This window comes from Mastigoproctus giganteus, chromosome 7, assembly GCF_048544385.1.
Source record: "Mastigoproctus giganteus isolate SK-2022 chromosome 7, ASM4854438v1, whole genome shotgun sequence".
NCBI classification, from domain to species: Eukaryota; Metazoa; Arthropoda; class Arachnida; order Uropygi; family Thelyphonidae; genus Mastigoproctus; species Mastigoproctus giganteus.
The window spans coordinates 104,257,250-104,281,011 of record NC_143581.1 but is presented as its reverse complement, the minus strand read 5'-3'; the positions used below and the strand labels follow the sequence as shown (position 1 = coordinate 104,281,011).

General features: G+C 40.1%; 1 protein-coding gene across 1 annotated transcript in view; it reads left to right on the top strand.

Moving 5' to 3' along the window:
• LOC150083117 (suppressor of cytokine signaling 3-like) overlaps positions 1-19,021 on the top strand; it is a 59,731-nt gene extending 40,710 nt beyond the window's left edge. The window contains exon 2 of the mRNA XM_090377817.1: positions 17,862-19,021. Within this exon, the coding sequence (XP_090233943.1) occupies positions 18,137-18,943 (807 nt within the window). The 5' untranslated portion in view covers positions 17,862-18,136 and the 3' untranslated portion in view covers positions 18,944-19,021. The remainder of the gene's footprint in view (positions 1-17,861) is intronic.
• Positions 19,022-23,762: the final 4,741 nt, after the last annotated feature.

Here is a 23,762-nt window from a genome sequence, read left to right as displayed (position 1 = left end):
TTGTGCACATAAGCACATATAGAATAGTACCCAGGCTGGTTTCATCGTGCCTGGGGACGGGCACCAGGCGGCAGCTGCCCATTTGTTCGCTGCTCCCTGGTGGCGAAGTAGCCTAGAGTTTCTATGCCATCACAGAGAACAAAGGTGGAAATGAGTTGTGCCTTGGAGCCGCCATGATACACTTACACAAACACACACGCATTGCTTGATTTACCATCTGAACGAAGGCGGATCGATCGATCAATGATGAATTGGAGGTCATCTTCAGTGGACCAATTCTGAGAAAGGTCATCATTTGTACACGTTCGTGCCTTCGGTTCGTGTTGTGGGCCAGGAACGACATTCCTGGCTCTAGTTCGAGCTTGCAGCTTGTGCTGCTGTTCTCACTGGGCATGGCCTGAAGACATGGTTCTTTTGGTTGGGGTAGTCCCCGACGGAGCTATGTGCTTGCGGAGTGCCGGAGACTGGCCTACACATGGTGCCAGAGTGTCCGCTTTATGAGGACATTAGAGCAAGATTAGAGCGAGGGACGCTCGCTCTCACTGCTCCTGTTGAATTGTTTATTGATCGTAACGGTTTTTGTTACTTTATAGATTTTGTAAAAGTCGATTATTTGAGAAGTAGGTTAATGCCCAGCTAGTAGTAGCGATCTACCTCCTCGTGGTGGGGACGGTATCTCGTGGGGTGTGATTGGTCACATCCCCATCACGAGGCCAAAGTCGAAACTGCTGATAAAACTTATTTTGTTTTTCTTTATTTGAGTTGGCCAGTTGGTCTTGTGTTGAAATAACCTACTAGACTGGTAGAAGAAGAAACACAAATGACAACCAAGTCGCATATGGGTGAAAACCCGGACAGCGACTTGCGATGAAAGCTCACTCAAACGACAAATGTACTCCAGAGGATTGCCAGCAGGAGGGGTTTGGAAGAAATGATCCCACACTGATCGAAAAACAATCAAGAAGAAACACCCTTTCCCGAGTGCTCTCCCATGGTGGTGCAACCAACTGGATCATCTCCGCCATCAGGTTCATACAGCACGGAAATCATTTCAACGTGCTCGCCGTACCTGGCCCCCTCATGAAGTTGTTGCCCTACCCAATAACTATCGTAGGCTAAGAAATGACTACACTAGTTTAATTAGAGCCAAGAAGAAACAGTCTTGGGAGCACCTGGTCTCCACAACTGGAAACAGCACCCCGAGGGGAGTTGTGTATCGCATTGTTACGAACAATGCGATGTTGACCTGGTGGAGATGACCTCACCCAGGTCATCTCATCTACAGTCGCCCCGCAGGGCACCACAACCCTCACATGGGAAGAGTCAGTAAACAACATCTTGGACACCCTGTTCCCGCTAAACACAGATCCTCAATCCAGCCAGCAACAAGAAATCTGTACTGAAAACGCATCCTACAGCACCACTTCTATAGAACAGCCTTTCAACTTAGATGAATTAAAACTTGCCATTGGCAAAACAAAAACAAAAAAAGCCCAGGATTACACTTCATTGAAGCAGAAGTAATTAAGAAGCTTGCAGAGACGCAATCAAATCTCCTTCTCAGTCTGTATAACCATTGTCTGGAAGTTGGACTCTTCCTGGATGACTGGAAAGAGGCCAATCTACGCCTCGTTTTGAAGAACCCAAGTAAACCACCAGAGCAGCCAAGGTCATACAGACCCATAGCACTCCTTCCCGTTTTAAGCAAAATATTTGAAGTCTTCTCTTATCCAAATTGGAAAAACACTATAAAAATGCAAATCTCCAGTCCCCAAACTAGTTCGGTTTTCCGGCAGGCCGTTCAGCAGAAGATGCTCTTCGACAGCTCACGGATTCAACCAAAAATTCAGCCACTAAATCCTTCTTAGTAATATCAATGGTGGCCAAGTATACAACGAAGACTCAGAGAAGCTAGCGTTCCAGCAAATCTTTACAGCTGCATACAGAACTATCTTCACAACAGAAGTGTTACAGTCAGAAATGCCTATCGACAAGTCTCCAGAAATGTCTGCAGAGGATGCCCCCAGGGCTCTGTCCTTGGCCCTTTCCTATGGAATGCGGTCATGGAACAGTTCCTGAACCTAGACCTGGGGGATGTTTCCACCCAAGCCTTCGCAGACGACTTGATACTGACAGTCACTGGAAACTCCAGAGCTTCCCTGGAAACAACAGCCAACGGAGCCCTTACAAAGCTACAAGAATGGGCCAGCCTCCATAAACTCCATATATCCCCTGAGAAAACTACGTCCATTCTACTCAGAGAAAAAAAACTACGTCCATTCTGCGGCGGCCCTTCAAAGCAGGCCGCCGCAGATTAAAATTGCTGGTAGAACCATCAAACTGACAACTGAGATGAAGTACCTTGCGATAAATCTAGACCCCCAAGCTCACGCTTTACCCGCATGCAGACTACCTCCATCGCAAAAACTACACGGCAATGGTAGTGAGGATCAGCAGGTCTGACTGGGGGGCCTAAATCGCCGATCACTGCAAATGCTATACAAAGCCGTGTTTATTCCCACTATAACCTGCTGTGCAGGTGTCTGGTATCATCATGCACTCATTGTTCGTAATCAAAGGAAGCTCACCTCCATCCAGCATAATGTCCTTCTCACTATCATCTGTGCCTGCTGCACAGTAAGCAACCCAGCGCTCCAAGTCTTGGCAGGAGTTCTCCTGCTGGACCTGCAGATAATTCGCAAAGGCGTGCACTACCGGCTCGCAAAGGGACTCCCTACTACCATCCTGGATTTAACTACAAACCCACCTTTTTCTGCTCAAGTAATGTGGCAACTTTACTATTCATCCAACTTGGAACCCTCCTCGTTGAGTATTTTTTTAATTTTAAATACACATTCAAGGCGTCTCTGATTAATGTTTTAAAAGCATACCACAGTTCAATTGTATTCGTTCTCTGTGCGATATCTACCCAGTTAATACAGGCCATATCACACCTTAAGGCATCGTAATTTCCTTTTCTGAAATTGTAACCCATTCCTTTGCCTTTTTCTACTGCTACCTCTCTCTCTCTCTCTCTTCATCATCCACCGTAGAACTCCGTGATCACTTCCTGCTACTGGTTCCTCTACTGTCAGCCCTGTTATGCTGTTGTTGTTGTTGTTATTTGGTTTTTAGGAGCATTAGCAACTAAGGCCATATATTGCTCCGGGATATGCGGTGGTCATTCCCTGACCTTTCCGCATCCTCCGTATTTGGTGGTGACGGGCTCGAATACCGGTCTAATCAAGAAGCGTGTGCTACGACACTGCTGCTCCTTCCCACCTGGCTACGGAAGTGCCTCCCTGTTATGCTATATGATTCATGGGTGATGATGAGTCTAGGATATTCTTTGCTCTAGTACTTTCCCTGACATGTTGATACAAATAATAGTCATCTAGTTGATTTAAAAATTTTGTTCCCCATGTCGAGTTTCCTTCCCATTTTCTCCAATCAATTAGAAGCAAATTGAAATCACCCATAATAAGACATTGATGCTTACTTGCCCATTCCATTTTCATGAAGAGGCTTTCGGCACGTGAAACGTCTGAATCCGGGAAAGCTATCGTCGCACACAGGCTGCTTCTGATAAGAAGCATTAGCCCACCACCCCTTCTATCTACCCTATCCTTCCTAAATACATTGTACAAGCTGTACTGAAACTCACCATCCCCTATCTCCGGGTGGCACGTTTCCGTAAGCCCTATTATGTTCGCGTTACTTGTTTTAACCAGCAGTTCGAATTCGATCATTTTATTGACGCCACTTCTAACATTACTATATAAACAATTAAGACTTACTGTTCTTGTATATTTAACAACCCTTGAAGTTTTTTAGGCTCCCTTCCTTGGCATTAGCTACCTGCTCACTTGAAAAGTTTCTGCCCCCAGAACATCTAGATAATATGTCCAGTTGGGGAAACATAAGAACTCTTGAGGTATGCGCAAGAGTTACTTTGACCAATATTATCAGATAAACGCGTGTCAGTATTACCTGGGTGAACCTTTAAGGTATCCTCAATAATACTGGCAAAAACATTTGCACCATCTTTGTTTAAGTGTATCCCGTCTCCACAAAACAAATTCCTTCTACCTACAAGTGTGGGCCAAGCTGATAAAAATTTCCCCTCAAAAGCCTTGCACAGTCCTTCAAGTCTTGAGTTAACCCACAAGGCTTTTAACATATAATTCCTCCTTTTGTGTCTGGGCAGAATTGCAGACACTTAGACATTGTAGCCTATCTCGCGGCATTTCCTCAGCATGGTCCTGTATTTTTCCAACAAATCGTCAGATCGTGTACGTTAATATCATTAGTCCCCACATAAATAATAATATTCTCTTTACCCCCCTTAAATCTATAATATTATAAAATATCTATAATATTATAAAAATCAAACTGTTCCAGGAAAACCTATAACAAAATAATCCAACAATATACTAAATAAATCAAATATTTAAAAGCAATAATCAACAGTAATCCAATCCACTAAACTGACGGAGCTCTGACGAAGCGACTCCGCTCACCTCGAATGCCAACGCTCGAATCAGTATTTTTCATTCTCCACCTCCCTGAGTGCAGTACCACACAGTTGGTGGGTTTCTCTTGGGTTACTGCTACCCATATGGAGTACTTCGCATTTGTCAACGTTAAACTTCAGTTGCCACTCCTCAGCGCATCTGCCTAACTTTTCTAGATCCTGTTGCAGTAGCATACTGTCTTTACTGTCATTAACAACCTTGCCAATCATTGTATCATCTGCAAACTTGGATATTAAGCCTGATATACCTTCATCGATATCACTGATAAATACACAAAACAACAATGGACCCAGCACCGAATCCTGGCGAACTCCACTAATAACATTACTTCACGTAGAGCAGTGTCTATTTATTACCACTTTCTGCCGTCTCCCACTCAACCATCCCTTTATCCATTGCAGTAACTTGTCCTTAATGCCATACTGCTCCAATTTGTACAGCAGTCTTCCATGTGCAACAGTATCAAAAGCTATCCTGAAATCGAAGTACACTGGTGTGCAAAATTTAAGGATCAATCAGGTTTTCACCTGTACCTTCTAATAGGAGTGGCCTGAATATCTGAAAATCATACCAAAGGAACTTCGTGAGGTACAGAAATGATGAAGGAAACAACACGAACACAACAACGGAAACAAAATGGTACAGAGGGACTTTATTCAAAAATGGCAACATAGCACTGGCTGCCATGATACAGATGCATCCTGCCAAAGATGAAACAAAGGGAAGAGGTGATCCTCAGTAGGGGGATATGGCCACCTCTAATGTCGATGCAGGCTTTTGCACCACCTGTCCATACTTAGAACAATGTTGTTGATAAGTTGTTGGGGTAACATCGTCCATTCCTCTGTCAGCGCCATTTTCTGGTGGGTGTGGACATTCCGCTAGGCGTCTCCCCAGAGCGTCCCATATGTGTTCGATGGGATTTAGATCGACACAACGGGCAGGCCAATCCATACTAACAATGTCCTCACTTTCCAAAAGCATATCAACAGCTGCAGTGCGATGGAGTGTGACGTTATCATCCATAAACACGAACTCGCGGCCAATGGCGCCTCCCACATGGGGAAGGATTACCTCAGTAGAGTAGCGCGCACCGGTTACAGTACCGCCTTCCAGTATCTGGAGTTGTGTACGTCTATCCAACATAACGCCTCCCCAGACGAGAACACCTCGACCGCCATATCTGATCCCTTTCAGTGATATTTGCGGGGTGATACCGTGTGCCTCTAAGGGGCTTAGAGGGGAACAGGTATCCTGTGTGTTATCAGACACTCAGCCTAAAACACTGATGGATCCAATATCTCTCTATTACAGAAGATTTAGGAGAAGTCCGGTTGGCCTGCCTCCCTAAAATCCACTCATGCACACCTTCTCGATGGTAAGCCCTGTTACGTCACTTAGGTGGCAACGAACGTGTAGAGTGGTTCTCTTCAAGACGCCTGGTCAGTGTGAAGAGGAAAAGACCAAACCCTCCAGCAATGAGAGCACAACAATACAAAGGGCCCTCAGTCCCCAGCAGCTTTCACTCTCCCTCTTACGGCTGCGAGAGGATCAGAGTGGAAGCAGAGGATGCTAAGAATCTCTGGGTACGACCAGGCTGCCATGCACGGAAATTGAACTTGGCCTGTTATAACGTACGATCACTCATCGGTGAAGACAGGATATTAGAGCTGGAAAAAGAATTAGAAAATGTGAATTGGAATATCATCGGTTTAGCTGAAACAAGAAGAAGAAATGAATCACTTATAAGTTTATCAAGTGGAAATCTTCTGTACACCAATGGAAACAGTGAAAGGAGTGAAGGTGGAGTTGGGTTTCTGGTCCATAAAGATTTTAAAAACAACATTTTGGAATTCAAAAGTACATCACCAAGGGTGTCAAGACTAATATTCAAGATTTCTAAGAGGTACAAGCTAAAGATTATAATGATTTATGCACCAACATCGAGCCATGATGATGAAGAGGTTGAAGAAATGTACATTGAAATTGAGAGTCTTCTAGATGAGCAGAAAACCCACTACACTATTATTATGGGGGACTTCAATGCTAAGGTTGGAAAAAGGCAAAACAGCGCAGAAAGAGGAACTATAGGAAATTTTGGAATTGGTGAAAGAAATAAAAGAGGTGAAAGACTTGTGGAATTTGCAGAATCTCAAGGACTATCAGTAATGAACACTTTTTTCAAGAAAAGGGTGAACAGAAAGTGGACATGGAAGAGTCCAAATGGATTAACAAGTAATGAAATCGACTTCATCCTCACTAACAGAAGATATATTGTGAATGATGTTACCGTCCTGAATAAGGTAAATGTTGGAAGTGATCACAGAATGGTATGATGAACACTTCATATAGATGTAGGAAAGGAAAGGAAAAAACTGACTCGAGTAAATAATACAAAAGTCTTTGAAATAACAGAGGAGGAGAAAAAGCAGTATGTACTGGAACTTAAGAACAAGTTTGAGCTTCTGCAGACTGCTCAGGACCAAGATATCGACGAGGAATATTACAACTTTCTGAAAGTGATAAAGCCCAAGAAACCTATAGGGTAACAGAAATCCAAAGAAGAAAAAATTAGTCAAGAAACACTTGTCATGATGAACCTAAGACGACAAATGAAGAGCAAGAAAAACACTGACAGGGAGAAAATTGAGTATACTGAGTTATGCAAAGCCATTAGAAAGAGACTCAGAGAGGACATAAGAAGATTTAACACAAGAAAAGTAGAACAAGCATTAAGGGAAAACAAAGGATTTAAATCAGCAGCCATGAGCAGTAATACAGAAAGACAAATGATACTGAAACTGAAGAATAGCGATGGTGTACTTATAAACAGCAGAGAAGGCATAATTCAAATAGCAGAAGACTACTATAGAGAATTATACAAGGAGCGAGGGAATGATACCAGCAGTGGGGAACATGGATTGCAAAGTAGCAACACATACGACATACCCGATATTCTTCCTGATGAGGTAGAACATGCATTGAAGAAAATGAAGAATCGGAAAGCTCCGGGGGAAGATGAAGTTACTGTAGAGTTGTTAAAATTGGGAGGAAGAGACATAACACAAAAACTGGCAAGGCTCTTCACAAAGTGCATTAGAAAAGGTGTGATGCCTAAGCAGTGGAATAATGCAATCATAGTTTTGCTGCATAAGAAAGGAGATAAATCAGAAATTGGAAATTATAGACCAATTAGCTTGTTATCCCATATCTACAAGTTTTTCACAAGGGTCATTACTAATAGATTAGAAAGAATACTTGATGAGAATCAACCGAAAGAGCAAGCTGGCTTTAGGACAGGATTCTCAACTATGGATCACCTTCACGTAATATCACAGCTAATGGAGAAAGCAAATGAATATAAAACACCATTATGCCTGGCATTTGTAGATTATCAAAAGGCATTTGACTCCATACAGCATAAGGCAATGTTTCGGGCACTGGAAAGACAAGGCATAGATACTCCATATATTATGATTTTGAAGAAAATATATGAGAGTGCTACATCCTTTATTAGACTAGACAAAGACAGTAGCAAATTTAAAATCGAGAAAGGAGTTCGACAAGGAGACACAATATCGCCGAAGCTGTTTACTGCTGCCCTTGAGGAAGCTTTCAGAAGATTAGACTGGTCGCAGAAAGGAGTCAATGTGAACGGAGAGTACCTAAACCATTTACGATTTGCAGATGACATTGTGGTCATAAGCCACGATCCCAAAGAATTAGAGGAAAATCTTAATCAGTTATGCACAGTTAGTAAGGATTTTGGACTAAAGATGAATATGGCTAAAACAAAAGTAATGATGAACAAGTATGCCACGGAAAGGGAAATAATGATTGAAGGAGCAGTAATTGAAAAGGTGGAGTCATATACTTATCTGGGACAAGTTATTAGCTGTAATAATGATAAATGGCTGGAAGTCAAGAGAAGAATAAATTTTGGATGGATAGCATTCAGGAAATATAGTCACATACTGAAGAGCAATATCCCAGTTTGTCTGAAACGTAAAATAATGAATCAATGTATACTCCCCACCATGACTTATGGAAGTGAAACTTGGGCACTCACCAAAATAATGGAAGAGAAGCTAAGAACTACACAGCGAAGAATGGAACGAATTATATTGGGAATCAGGCTGTTAGATAAGAAGAGAAACACATGGATTAGGCAGCAAACTCAAGTAAAGGACATTCTTATCAAAACTAAAGAACTAAAATGGTCTTGGGCAGGACACATAGCTCGAAGACATGATGATAGATGGACTAAGAAAATAACAGAATGGTACCCAAGAGGAGCTAGAAGAAAACCTGGAAGACAAAGGCGGAGATGGATAGATGAAATTCATGAGTTTTTGAGTAGTAAATGGATGGCCAGTGCTCAAAACAGAAGGAACTGGAAAGTTGCTGGAGAGGCCTTCATCCTGCAGTGGATTGAAAATGGCTGATGATGATGATGATGACCGTGTGCCAACCTCTCGCCAGATTAGCTGACGTCTAGAATCGCTGCTGAGACTGAATCTATTCTCATCAGTAAAGATTTTGTGGTTGTAACCTTTAGAAATAGTGTTGGTCCTTAAGTTTTGCACACCAGTGTATATGATAAACATATTTTTTGCATCCAGTTCCTTCATGAACACACATCGTAGTATCCAATCAAATTGGTCAGACAAGACTTCCCCTTAACAAACCCATGCTTTGTCTGAGCTATTACTGTTGTCTTGTCTAGGTGATCCTGTGTCACCTCTTTAACCTGTGACTCCATTATTTTACCTGGAACAGAAGTTAAACTAACAGGTCTATAATTATTTGTATCACCCTTTGAACCCCCCTTTGTGAATTGGGGATACATTTGCACATCTCCAGTCCATGGGGACCTCCTCTGACTCTAAGGATGCTCTCATAATTATGGCTAAGGGTTTGCTTACTTCCCTTGCTGCCTCTTTCATTATAACTGGATAGATTCCATCTGCCCCAGATGCCTTTTTTATTTTTAACTTCAACAATTTCTCCTCCACTTTGCTCTCAGTTATTACAAAATCACTTAGCTTCCTGCTAAGAATTTGATATAATTCTGGCATTCCCCTCCTTGAATAACTCCTCATGTGTGAATGTAGATGCAAAATACTCATTCAGTTTATCAGCTACTTGAGCAGGATCATCAACAGTCGAACCATCTATGTTAAGTGGACCAATCTGTTTCATCCCCTTCCTTTTAGAGTTTACATAAGTAAAGAACACTTTGTCGTTTTTCTTTTCGTCCTTTGTCAAGGATTTCTCGTAATCTGCCTTAACCTGCCTAACCTCCTTTGTGACTTGATCACAGACTAGTTTATATCTGCCATAGGCTTCTGTGTCGCCTGATAATTTATATGCATCCCATGCATTTTTCTTCTTTGCCACCAGCCTCATTAATTCATCCGACATCCATTTAGGCCCGAACCTCGAACAGTATTTCTTAGTTGGTATGAAAAGCCTAGTAGCTTCCAAGATTAAGTCGCTGAAGGCTCCCCATTTACAATTCACCGTTGGTAACATCATCAGTTGATCCCACTGTACAGAATTTCAAACCTCTCTGAGACCAATGTAGTCACCTTTACGAAAACAAAAACCCTTCCCTTTACCCTTGATGGTAGTTATATCTTTAAGTAAATTCCACATCAATACACTGTGATCACTGTCACCTAGTGGTTCCTTTATCTGCAAATTCTTAATGCATGAATAATCACTGCTTATAATCAGATCAAGGGTATTACTCTCTCTGGTTGCCCCTCGAACTGTAGAAAACAATCCTCCAATAAATCCACAAAAGTCTTGCTAGCGTGCGAGTGACCAACCACTAGTTCCAGTCAATATCTGGAAAGTTAAAACCCCCATTACAAGAATCTTTCTCTGTACAACTGTTCCTTGTACTCATCAGAGTCATTAGGGCTAAAACATACTCCTACTCTCATTTTCCCTTTCCCAGTGTTTATGTCACACCAAACTGACTCAGCATTGCACTGTCCACCCGTGTCAACTGGATGTGTTTCTTAACTAACAGCATAACCTCCTCCCTTCCTACCCTGTCTGTCCTTACTGTACACATTGTACTCCCCAAACTGAAATTCTGCACTGCTTATATCTGTGTGACACCATGTCTCTAATATCCCAACAATATCTGCCTTTGATGTCTTGATCAGCACTTCAAATTCATCAATTTTATTTACTATACTTCTAGTATTAGTGTACATGCAAGTATACATGACTTGTCCTTACTCTTAGTTACCCTAACACAGTCCATGTATTTACTTGTTCCATTATGACTCCCTGCAGCTCTTGAAGTGCCCAGCAATTTGCTCTCTAGGCTGCTGCAGTGCAAGAATCACTTTCGCCTCTGCCTGCAGCTACTGGTAATCTTTTATTGTGGATCTTCCCAATCTAGCAGTTTTCCGACCCACCAACCACTGCCTCCTCAGTAGCATCAGCAAATGTTCTTGCATCCTTTCTATTTAAGTGTATCCCATCCCTGTAGAAGCAGTAGTCCTGTTAGCAAGCACAGACCACGCTGAAAAAAATTTTACCCCATGAGCCTTGCACAATCTCTCCAGGGCCGAATTGATTGACAAGGCTCTCATCATATACTTGCTCCTATCGTGTCTGGGCAGAATTGCAGACACTTTTAAATTTAACCCTAACTCGCGATTTTTTTCCAGCATTGACCTGTTCTTATTAAGTAAATCTGCAGATCTCTTACTCTTAGTGTCATTAGTGCCAACGTGTACAACAATATCACATTTTGTGCCCTTAAAAGATGATATCTGCCCTGTGCGTCATCAGCTTTTGCCCCTGGCAGTCATACCCTGGTCCTGTTCCACCTATCCTTTTTGCATAATATATTCCCCATCTCCCTGACAATAGAATCACCGACAATAACTAGTTCCTGTGGGACCAGCGCATTCTGCCTCGGAGATTGCCGCTGTGTTGCCTGATGCACAGGAGTGAACTCTGGCGTCGAGTTGGGCAGCTGAGAGCTTCATGGGCTCCTGATATTAATTTCTTCGAGGGCATTTACCCTACACCTCAAACTATCATAGACGCCCATCAGAACGCTGAGTTGGCGCCTAATTTCTTCACAGTCTCTGCACCTAGCACACATAAGACATCCTTGGCTAGTTCATGTCCTGTTCTAGACAGGTCTGCAAACATTTCACATTTCGGGCATTGTTTTAGACTGTGATGCGATGGAGAATCGCCCCCGTCCGTTCTCCTGCGAGCCACATCACTCTGACTATCCTGTGAACGCTGCTTTGCTGCTCTAGTCTGGGTCATGATTCCGTTAAGTATAATTCAATTAACAACGAACTTTAATAAGAATAATAAATTTTACTGATTAATTGATAACACTATACTAATCTAACAGATTTCTAATACAGTGCTACGTCTTTCGCTATCTAGGTTTACGTTAAACCTTACGCTATTCCATACGGTATAACAATGGCGGTAAGTTACGAACATAAAATCAACGGACACTAAGTATTAACTTTCAAAAATAAACCACAGAGCTTGGCTAGAACTATAAAGCTACTTATAGAAAATAATTTATTATAACAATTAAGTCAATAAAACGAATAAATATAAATGAAAACTTAGTATTCGCAGGAGCTGTAAAAATCTTGGTAAACGTGGTAATAATCTCGCACCCAAATCTCACTAAACTGTATATGTTGAACATAGCTTTAATATAGCTACAGGAAATCTTGGGAGCCCATACTTTATCTTGCTCTCCGACCTTATATCCAAAATAGAGTTCATAAACTTTTCTCACGAGTTGTAACAATGGCTTCCGCTGCGATTTTAATATCACTTCACAAAAATATAGCAAACGTTATCTGGCTTATTTTGGCAAGAACGCGGCTACATATTTCTTGTACGATTGAGGTAAAGACACATAAGAATACAATTAAGAAATTGTAGACTTTAATTTCTAATTTAAGCACAGTTCACGATTTACACAACATTTTGTAAGATGTAAAATCTTACAAATATAATATTTTGTGGAGGAGTGAGATTTATTTAAAGTAAAACTTATAATATGGCAATATGGGGGAGCGAACCTTACAGCCAAGGGATTAAATTAGACAACGTCTATACAAGGGGAGCGGTAAGTGAAAAGCTATTAGCAACCTACGGACACTTCGACTCCCAGCTCACACAGGCAAACCAAAACAATAGAAACGAGTAGCAACTGCTATTAGTAAAAGGTGTCAACTCTGGTAAACAATAGCGCGGTGGACCATGTGCTGTCGGGACATTTCTTTAATCGGTTACTCCTGGACAGTAAAAACGGAACTAATGCTGGGAATTAGATGGAAGTCTGGCTCTGACTGTCGGTGATGGCAAGTTTTTAGATCGTGGGAAATTAGTCTGCTACAGTATAACTATAAGCGGCTGACTTCAAAGGTACTGACAGCCTGAGAAAGTTTACAAACTTCTTAAAATAAGAAGTTAGATCGGGCAATAAGGAAACAGCTTGAGAAAATTAAAATTAGCGAATAAGAAGAGAGAGAAAGTTTATAAAATGAGTAAGATTGGTTAAACAGAAAACTAGGGCGCTTTTGACATATAGGCGGTACAGAAAAGGAGATGAACAAAAAGTGAGTGAACAGGGAAAAAAGAGTCACAGAGTTGAGTTTTATGTGTGTGTTTATGGAAACACAGAGTTGAGATTTTGGGAGTGTTTTGCGAAGATGAGTTAGTGACAGATCCCCGAGTTCAGTTATGTGGGTGTTTAGGAAATGGGTTAGTGGGATTCTAAGTTGAGTTTTTTTTTTTTTTGGTGCTAGGGAAAATGAAATAGTCAGCGGACACAGCAGTCGAGATTTTCGTCGAGATAAGTAAAATGAGTTAGTAACATGGACAGTTGAGGGTTCTGTTGTGATAAGAAATATGTGTCAGTTAACAGTCGAGTGTTTGGACGTGGTGGGAAAAGAGAAGGGTAGCGCCCTGGGGAAGTTTTCTTCTTGAAAAAGTTCTTAATAGGTGGAGCGAAAAAACGAGGGTAGCACCCTATGAGTTTTTCCTTGTGATAACTTTTAATAAAGTGGAGAGGAGTAGGAGTTAGTGTGAGATGCCCTATGAGTTTTCCTTGTGATAGGTTTTAATAAGGTGGAGAAAAAACGCCAGTCCCAGTGCAGCAAAGAGTTCCAAAAAAATCATCTGTAGCAAATTCAGGTGTAGCTGATGAAAGAGATCCCCAGAAGAAAGAGGTACGCTGAGAGCCAGGAAAGCTCGGAACTGCCCCGGAAAGCAAAGGAAAGAAAAAGGATAGCACTAGAAGTAAATTGATTGATAAATTATCTCTTAAGTAAAAATTATATACACTAACAGAGTTTAATTAATTCAAAAGAGATTATTGTAAAATGCAAGAGAAACGAAAGATAAGTAATAGATTAAATTGTTGTTCAAATGAGAGAAACGAAAGATAAGTAATATACTAAATTGTTGTTCAAATGATTATAATATGTTAGAAGGATAATAAAATTTATAGTGAGAATCTTGGAATGTTCTAACGATAGATAACTGAATATAGTGTTTGTGGAGAATTGTTGATCTAACTGAAAGACTAATAACAAATAGAGACTTTAGGAAAGTTAAGATTCGTCTTCATTGTATTGTAACAGAATGGCGAGAACACAGATTATAATGATGAAACACAGATTATAATGATTATAATGATGAAAATAGCATATTGATGGTTAATTATAAGAATAATATATGCAAGGTATCCTTGACTTAACCTTGTATGCATATTACATGTTTTTTATTCAATTGTATATTATGTTGTATATATATATATGTAAATAAACTTTGTTGTTTGTTAATTTGTGAGTTGTTATTCCTGAACACTCAGCCTTTCCGAAGGGAATTATAATTAATTGAGAAGTTCCCTTGAATCTGGAATTCCCCTAGGAAGTAAAGTCAGATGCGTAAGTGGGGGAAATAAGAATAAAGTGGACAAACACATAATAGGGAACAAAACGAAATAAAAATAAGAATAACTAAAAAAATATATAAAGCATCATCTTTCTTTTCCACCTCCCACAATTTGTTTACAATCACTAATTCACTAAAAACAGTTGTTCCCTCGCTTTCTGAAACGCATACACTTTTTTGAAATACGAAAATGCTTGCTTGGTACGGAACCCATTCGTATGTATACTGGTAGAGAAGTTTCTAGAAGGCTCACAATGTTTCCAGAGAACTCCATCGAAAGTTCTAAAACTTTCCAGAAACATACTGACCTTTCTTCCGCACATAAGAATACATATTATTACTTCAACGCCCAACATGGGACTCACTAAAAAGCTAATACCAAATCCCAAGAGCTAATACTATCACTGAAGCCATTAAAATACACCCTTCTGGCACAGAGCCGTCCCGGGGTGACCCAAGGTTTCTTGGGCAATAAACTGATTTTAATAATAATAATAATAATAATAAAAATAGCTTCATAAATGCATTCACTAATATTAGATCTCAACGTCTCCTTATAGAAATAATTCAAAGATCTCGTGCAGCACGGATTGAAACGGCGACACTGGCTGCTTTATTTTTCCAGCTAAACAACACAGAAACTAATATTCTAGACATACATTAGTAGAAGTAGGAAGTAAGATAGTAGATCCATAAATAAAAGGGGGACGCATATAGACAAAAAATACTTCAAGGTGATATTTAAAAAATCTGAAACTTTAGCAACATCTAATTCAGAATTTCACATAAATCTATAAATCTTTGTTTTCGTGGTAAAATAATAAATAAATTTCTCATTTGTATCCTCATTTGTCCTCAGCCGTCTGAGGACAAAAGAGTTTACAAATTCATGGTGGTTGCGTAGAGATATTGAATTATTAAACGGTAGCTGGATTTTCAGCGCTGCAATGTGGTCGTGCATTTTTTTTTTTTTTTTTTTTTTTGTGGCAGTATATGGACTCGAAACCTTGCTTGAGGCTGTGCCCGCTAACCATGGCCGGCTCGAGAGTGCTACCCTACCACTTGAAGACAAATTTAGAATCCCGGGTGACCCTAAGAAATTTCAAAGACGCATAACGAAGATGGCGTTCGGTTTCACTCTATTAATTTTTTTTTATATAACCTTGTTTTCTTAAATGACAAAAAAAAAAAAAAAAAAAGTTTTTCTTTAATAAAACTAAATGCTGTTCTAAGAAAAATCGCTCTTATTTTCTGTCCTGGTATTTCTTGGAGTAACTTTGGGCTCAGTATTAGTCTTTTTCTCTGAGGAGGTATTTGAAAATGTCAGTGTCTAACTTTTTTTTTTTTTTTTTTTTTTTGATTTGGTTGGCGCATCGGTTTCTGTGGCCATGTTGCACCTCCCAAGGTTTTTGCAGTACTTTGATCCAAGCCCGAGGCGAGAATCGAACCCGCGACCTTAGGGTTGCCGGGCAGGTACTTTACCCACTCGGCTAGCCCGGTCGGCGTGTCTAACTTCAGGGTTAGTCCAGCATAAGTTTAAACTTGGAGAAATCCATTCTGTTTGGAGCTGTTTTAACGTTAAAAATGTTTTTACTGGCGTTATTCCAAAAATTTTGTAACGAAAAACCGTCATGCTAAAAGCGTTACGAAAATTCATTCCAGTTTAATTTATCTTCTACTGGACTAAATTTAATGAAATTTTGCACAAAGCTTCATCGTAGTACTAGAGGTAAAACTTTAAAACCTCTGAAAATTGCAGTAGTTTTTCCAGGAGAGTGGAAAATATGAACATGTGATCAAGGAAATTTTCTCACGTAATAAACGGGATAATGTGGATGTATGGCATATCGTTGGAAAGCTAAGGAACTTAGAAACAGAAATATTAAGGTTTTAAGATACAAAAATATTTCGGAAACTGGGAAATGCATTAATTCGAAATTAACGCATTAATCTGGTTTGAAGTCACCTGGTGTTTTCAGATTGAATGTAATTTTTTTTCTTTGCAATTAAACTCTGAGGCTGGAAAGAGTTCTGCACATTTATGGAAACATTCTTCAACTTGGACATGTCATCAGATCTTTCGATAAATACTACACGTTTTTTTTTTTTTTTTTGGGTAGTTGTTGGCGCATAGGCTTCTGTGGCCATAATGCACCTCCCAAGGTTTTTGCAGTACTTTGATCCAAGCCCGAGGCGGGAATCGAACCCGCGACCTTTGGGTTGCTAGGTAGGCACTTTACCCACGCGGCTAGCCCGGTCGGCAATACTACACGTAATGGAACAACTATAGATAGTGTATTTAGTTGTGAACTAAAATCTCTTCAATGTAAAAATTAGATATCGTACTTTAGTCATCACAGACCAATACTTTCAGTAATCGATATGTAATTATTATTAATAAAATAAAAACATTGTTATATTATTATCCATGAATTTTATTAATATCTGAAAATTAAAAGGTTTTTAACGCCTGCCGATGACTCTTAAATGTAAAACACGTTAAATATGCTAGCGGCAGGACACATTATGTACCTGCTACATTTTTTTTTAACAGGTTAAATTGATATTTTATAATTTTTTCATTATTTTTATTTAGCATATGATCATTGTATTTTTTTCCCCCTTTCTTAAGTTTTGTTTATTATATAAAAATTAGGATTTTCACTTATCTCGCAAATGAATGGTTTTATGCTTATTTGTAAGGATTTGTTTTCATTCAATTTTTTTTTTTTTTTTAATAATATTAAATATGAAAAATAACTCTCTATCTGTTATGAGATTTCATTGTGAATACCCTGGGAAGTGTCTTCAGCTTCTACAGTAGTTCTCACAAATACAAGAAGCTTAAGCTCTTAAATTTAAGTCAAGTGAAGTATGCGATACAATGCGCATTAATTTTTCTTTACTAATGTATATAGTTTCTTGTGCCACATTTTATGTTTTACTATCATTGTGGAATATTTTCGTGTCTTTTTATCCCCACACAAACTCTTGTTTATTTTAGTGCAGTCCATTCTTTTAAATGAAAAACAGGAAAAAAACACATTAAAAACGATTCAGCGTCTAATTCAGGATGTTCTTTGACGCGTGCACAAAGATAAGTGTCAATGCGAATAAGCAACACTGAACGAGTTTTTTTTTTTTTTTTTAATTTTGAAGAAACGAGGTCAAAATAGCTCAGCTGAAAATATTTTGAAATTTCTGGGTCTCCTACACTATATGAATAGTAGTTATCCCACTGATCCCTACCTATTATTTAAAATATTGAACACTTAATATTTATTGTGTGCATTGATTTCTTAATTTATATTATCATATCCTTCTCTAAACTGACTTCTTTTTACCCGATTTCAGCTACAACACACAGAAAAGACGCTGGAGAAGGGGCGATTTCTGGACAGCAGGGAAAGAGGAGTGCCTACCAACCAAGGACAGACCATCTTCATGCTTGGACAAATTATTCGACGCTCAACTCGATTGTGTGAGAGCTATTTATCTCTATGCCATCAAGTGCCAATCCAAGAAGCTAGCTGTGATTGGGACCGGACCCATTTACCATCCGTCCCCAACTCTTTGAAACTTAGTGAGGCTTACTACCTGACGTGTAAGCCTTTGGTGACTGTGCCGGTATGATGACCCCACATTCAGTTGGTGACACTCAAAACACACTTCATAATACCGTGTTAATTATCACTTGTCCAGCAGAACACAGTTCGCTCACGCGTGTTTTCAGAAGGGTGAAGAATACGGAATCTGGAAGGCTTGGGGGATGCTTAGAAGCTCTGCACTGTCCTCTCACATCCCAACCACCTTCACCAGCCCTGTGTCCGAAATTCATCAGTGGAGATATGAATTTTTGTTTCAAGGATTTTTTAACTTATACAGACTTAAATAGGATTATCAAAACTGTTCAAACGCTCAGGTCAAGTGGATTTTATTATGAAACGCTGTCGTGGAAACAAGCCTCAGATTTGTTGGAGAAAACGGCTATCGGTACGTTTTTAGTAAGAGACAGTGCTGATTCTATGTTTCTGTTTTCGCTTAGTGTGCAAACGGAACGTGGTCCAACCAGTGTTCGTATCCACTATACCCAGGGTCAGTTTAGACTGGACTGTGAGGACAGTTTGACCAGATTCATGCCATTATTCGACTGTGTTGTGGATCTCTTGGAACATTACGTTCGCTTCAGCCAGTCAGTGAAATCTTCATCGTGTGTTTGGTTGGACACTGCGGGCCGTAGAGATCTACCTATCAAACTCTATAGGCCCCTTTACAGGAAGGTTCATTCTTTACAACACCTCTGCAGGTTAGCCATCATTCAGAGGTTACAAGCAAATGCTCCTTTTCCGAACTGGTCCACAGAAAACAGCCTCGCAGCACTTGATTTGCCTAGAACTGTAAAACAGTTTCTCAGGGAGTATCCCCATCCCCATTGATGTTAGTGTGTTGCTAGGTCAGTGGATATTATAAGTTAGGGGACCAATTCAGCCCTCACAGAGTACAGTCAACAGCGGGTTTATTTTTATTATTATTATTATTATTATTATTATATTTTGTTGTTTATAGCGCCCGTTCGCGAATCGTGAAATACTCACCGTGAAGTGTCGCGAATTTCAATAAAAATAATGCTGTTATCAACATTGTACCAAGTTCAGATTTGGTACTACCTGTAACGGAAAATTTGATAAAACTATGTGGTGTGTATATATATCTATAAAACATCTTAAGGAGACTGGGCCAAAAAAACCAAATCGATTACCGCTTTTCCATGATACTTGGTGCAACGTGTAACGGTGTGATTGATAGTGCATTTTTTCGTATCAATTTCGTTTCTTATCCTCATTTGTAAATACTGAAACTTTACTGCCAGCCGTAACTGGCAAATGAATTATCCTAATCAGTACAACCCACACCACTTAAAAGTTATGGCAATTTTACTATAAATTTCGAAGAAAGTATTCTTATGTGCACTAATGATGTAAAAAGAAAAGATTTAACATTGTCGTTAAATGGCAGAAGTCATGGCTGACCTCTTGTTCGTTTCCGTTCAGTGCCCACAAAATGGGAATAGTGTCAGAAATTGTTCTTTGTTTTCGTCTTTCATTTCTTTAAAAGAAAGGACAATATTCACATATAATTCTCTTCTCCCCTTTCACCAAAATAAATTACTCAATAATGAAGGTTCATGGATCAACCATATATCTTTTTTTATTAAAGAGTTTTCTTCTGAAATTTTACCCCCGAAAATGGTCTTTAAACTGAGCAGTAAAAGTCAAAAGTGACAGTAGAAGCAGTGGCGTAGCTACCATGTAGGCAGGCAAGGCAATTGCCTCCGGGCCCGGGCCCTTTAGCGGCCCGACGTCTTTGGCTGTCTTCTCTTTTTGCAATTTTCATTAATTAAGTAGGGACCCGAACATGCTCTTTGCCTCCGGGACCGAAAAAGGGTAGCTACACTACTGATTAGAAGCATCATAATTAGGAGTGATAATAATGAGAATTTCTAAGTAGGTTAGGCGAAGCGCTCAAAAGGGCCCATCAGGTAACTTAATAAGTAAAAGATCCATATATCTTTTTAGCTTCCTCTTCCATAGAACGATTGGCTCTGTTTCAGTCGTGCCAAAGAGAAGCCTTCATTATTCATGTGTTAACCGTGCCTGTTAATTAAAGAATGCCGGGAATAACTAGCCTGGGCATCAGGGACTTCCACGTGCTTACTTCCAAGAACCGTGTAAGAGTAATAGTGAGTAAATATTAGTTGCTTTGTATCGTCCTTAATACCAACACTCTTAATTAAGTTAAGGGAAGTTTGGGATATTTGGGAGTTTGGGATATGCCTTTTTCATATCTTGGAAGAGAATAAATAAAAAAAGAAGAAAAAAAAACTGTTCTGTTTCCGTTGTTATTTTTGTTTGGAAAGGACGCTGTGAGAAGGTTTATTTATTTTGTACCTAACCAGTTGTCAAATTTGGTCATATTTGTACAGAGGCGATTGCCATTGTTCAAAACCCATTAGTTAAAAAGAAATATATATATATATATATACACACACACACACACACACACACACACACACACACACACACACACACACACACACACACACATATATATATATAAATAATAAAAATATTTATACTTGCATCTCGAATTTTTGTATTCTAAATACTCGACTCATTCATGTTAAACCAACTAATAAGCAAAGAAACCATCACAAGAAACAACCAATACGAAAGTCACTATAAATAAGTTGTAACTTTCTTTCGTGGAGAGCAGATCTACTGAAATTTCAACTTAAATGTGTAAAATAGACTCTTATGAGAAAATTATTTCTTATGGAAAATGGTATGAGACGTGCATGTCAGCTGTCTTAGAAGACTCCCTGCGTGGGCAACACAACTAGATAAAAATTCACAGATTGGTTATATACGAATATCACGTGAGCTTATGAATTTTCTGAGATTAAAACACACGTATGATGCCGAATCCACCCCCCCCCCCTTTCGTCGATTACTGGAATCGCACCAGTTCTTCATAGGACATCAAGTTAATAACCGCATACCCTTAGGAATATTCGAGATTTTTTTTTTATAACAGCTTCACTTATGTGAATTTCTTTTAATGAAAGCTCAAATGAAAAAGATATTAAAATACAGGGTGGTTTGATTATTTAGCAAGCTTCTCAGTCCCAGATGGAATTTCCATTAGGATCTCCATTGATCTCCTTGTGGTCTAACTGGTGAGCCTGCATCATCCCCATCATCTCTCACTCTGCCATGGCTTCAATGTCGTTACCAGTCTTCAGGTGGTAGTTTCTTCTGACTGAATGTCCTTGATGCAGTCAACGGGTCTTGCATTTGTTTAGGCCAAGATGCGTCCTGCTGTCAGTGCCAAACTCTTCGGTCATCCGTAGTAGATGTTGGAGTTGATTGTCGGTTGTGGCAGAGAGTTTTATGTCATCAATGTACATCATGAGAGAGAGAGGGTGTACAGGTTCTTCTTCTCTTCATTTAGAGTATATCCGTTCTTGGACAGTTGGTTAACTGCTAGACAGAACCATAAAAAAAAGGAAAATATTATATTAGTGTCACCTAGAAAGTCACTTCAACTACCCATGTGTATTGTGTCTGTAAATTGCGTATGTTCTCTGGTCCAGTCGCCTGCTTTTCTGGAAGAAAAACCTAAGTTTTTTTCCGGGAAGGAGGACCTTACTATCTACGCCTGAGACCGACTAACTCATCCACGGAGTGAAAAAAGCCCATAAAAGTTCCTCGCGTGATTGACGGGATTCCAACCCGGGCCTTTTCCACCTGGTGTGGGGAGAACAGTGACGATACCACTGTGCAACCCGGACAAACATAGACAGTAACAAAGGATAAAGGACAGTGTTCATTGGCATTGTTCGTTCTTGGACAGTTGGTTAAGTGCTAGACAGAATCATAAAAAAAGGAAAATATTATATTAGTGTCACCGAAAAAGTCACTTCAACTACCCATGTGTATTGTGTCTGTAAATTGGGTTGCCTTGCGTAAATTGCGTATGTTCTCTGGTCCAGTCGCCTGCTTTTCTGGAAGAAAAACGTAAGTTTTTTTCCGGGGAGGCGGACCTTACTATCTACGCCTGAGACTAAGTCATCTACTATCTACGACTAACTCATCCACGGAGTGAAAAAATCCATAAAAGTTCCTCGCGTGATTGACGGGATTCCAACCTGGGCCTTTTCCACCTGGTGTGGGGAGAACAGTGACGATACCACTGTGCAACCCGGACAGACCTAGACCACATAGGATAAAGAATAGTGTTCATTGTCAAACGCCCCAGGGGTTTTTCCTCATCTCCATATTGTGTACTCTGTTTGTGTGTCAGAGTACTTTGGCCAGAGGTTTCAAAAGTGAAAGTTATGATAGTGTTGGGTAGTGTCGTGTTATGTTGTGTTGTTCTTCTGACCATTTAGCCTTTGAGCCCTCTAGTGGGACCCTCCGATCCTTAGCCACGTGGAGGCAGTGGAAGGATCACAATGTTATCTGGCAGGTCCTGCCACCTGCCAGGTAACTGTGAATTTTACGAAGATTTCAGCGGCAAGGACATATGTATAAAAAAAAAATAAAAAAAATAAACCGTGCGTAGTAGGAGGAGGAGTATGGAGACAGTACCATAAAAGTGTAAAGTGTAAAGTATTCGATGTCTAACAGCCTGAAGGATTCCCCCCATCTCTGCGTTGTGTTCTGTGTAGCACAGTACTCTGTGGCCAGAGGTTTTCAAAAATTGTAATCTACCTTAGTGGTGTGTAGTGCTATAGTGTGTGGTTCCTCTGACCATTTAGTTGTTGGGCCCTTAGTGGGACCCCCCCCATTGCCCATACTTTTCCTCAAGGAGGCAGGTCCGGCAGTAGAAGAATTGCATTAGTACTGTGTCAAACCCTACCACTTAGTTTTCGAAGATTTCAGTGGCAAGAGACAGTACCATAAAGTGAAGTGTAAAGTGTGTTTAGGGTTTAACGGCACCAGGGTTCGTTCCCCCCCATCTCCGCGTAATATGCATTTTCGTGTGTTACTTTAATTTTCGTTACTTTAAAGTACACTTTAAAGGCCAGAGATTTAAAAGGGTATGGATATTGTAAAATGTAGTGTCATGTACCGTTGTTCTGCTGACCTTTTAGCTGTTGAGCCGCTAATGGGACTCACCAACCAAATTTACCAATTATGATATTAGGGTTCCCCATAAATGATTACATCTACCCATATATTTATTTTTTGTCTGTAAATTGCGTGTGTTCTCTGGTTGATTTGCCTGTTTGCTGGACGAAAAAAAAACCCAGTTTCTGGGGGGAAACCTTCTATCTATGCCTGAGACCAACTAACTCAGCCACAGAATGAAAAAAGCCCATTAAAGTTCTTCGCGGCATCGACGGAATTCGAACCCGGGCCTTTTCTACCCGGTGTTGGGAGGACCGTGACGATAGTGGGACCCACCAAAAAAAAACTATTATTTTTAGGCCACCTGAATAATTTAATTCATCTGCCGTGGTCCGTAAATTGCGTGTGTTCTTTGGTCGATTTGCCTGTTTTGGTGGATGAAAAACCCGAGTTGCCGGGGTAGAAAACCTTGCTGTCTACGCCTGAGACTGACTAACTCAGCCACGGAGTGAAAAAAGCCCACTAAGTTCCTCGCGTCATTGACGCGATTCGAGCCTGAGCCTCTCCATCCGGTGTGGGGAGGACGGTGACGATACCACTGTGCTACGCGCGCAGATTAATG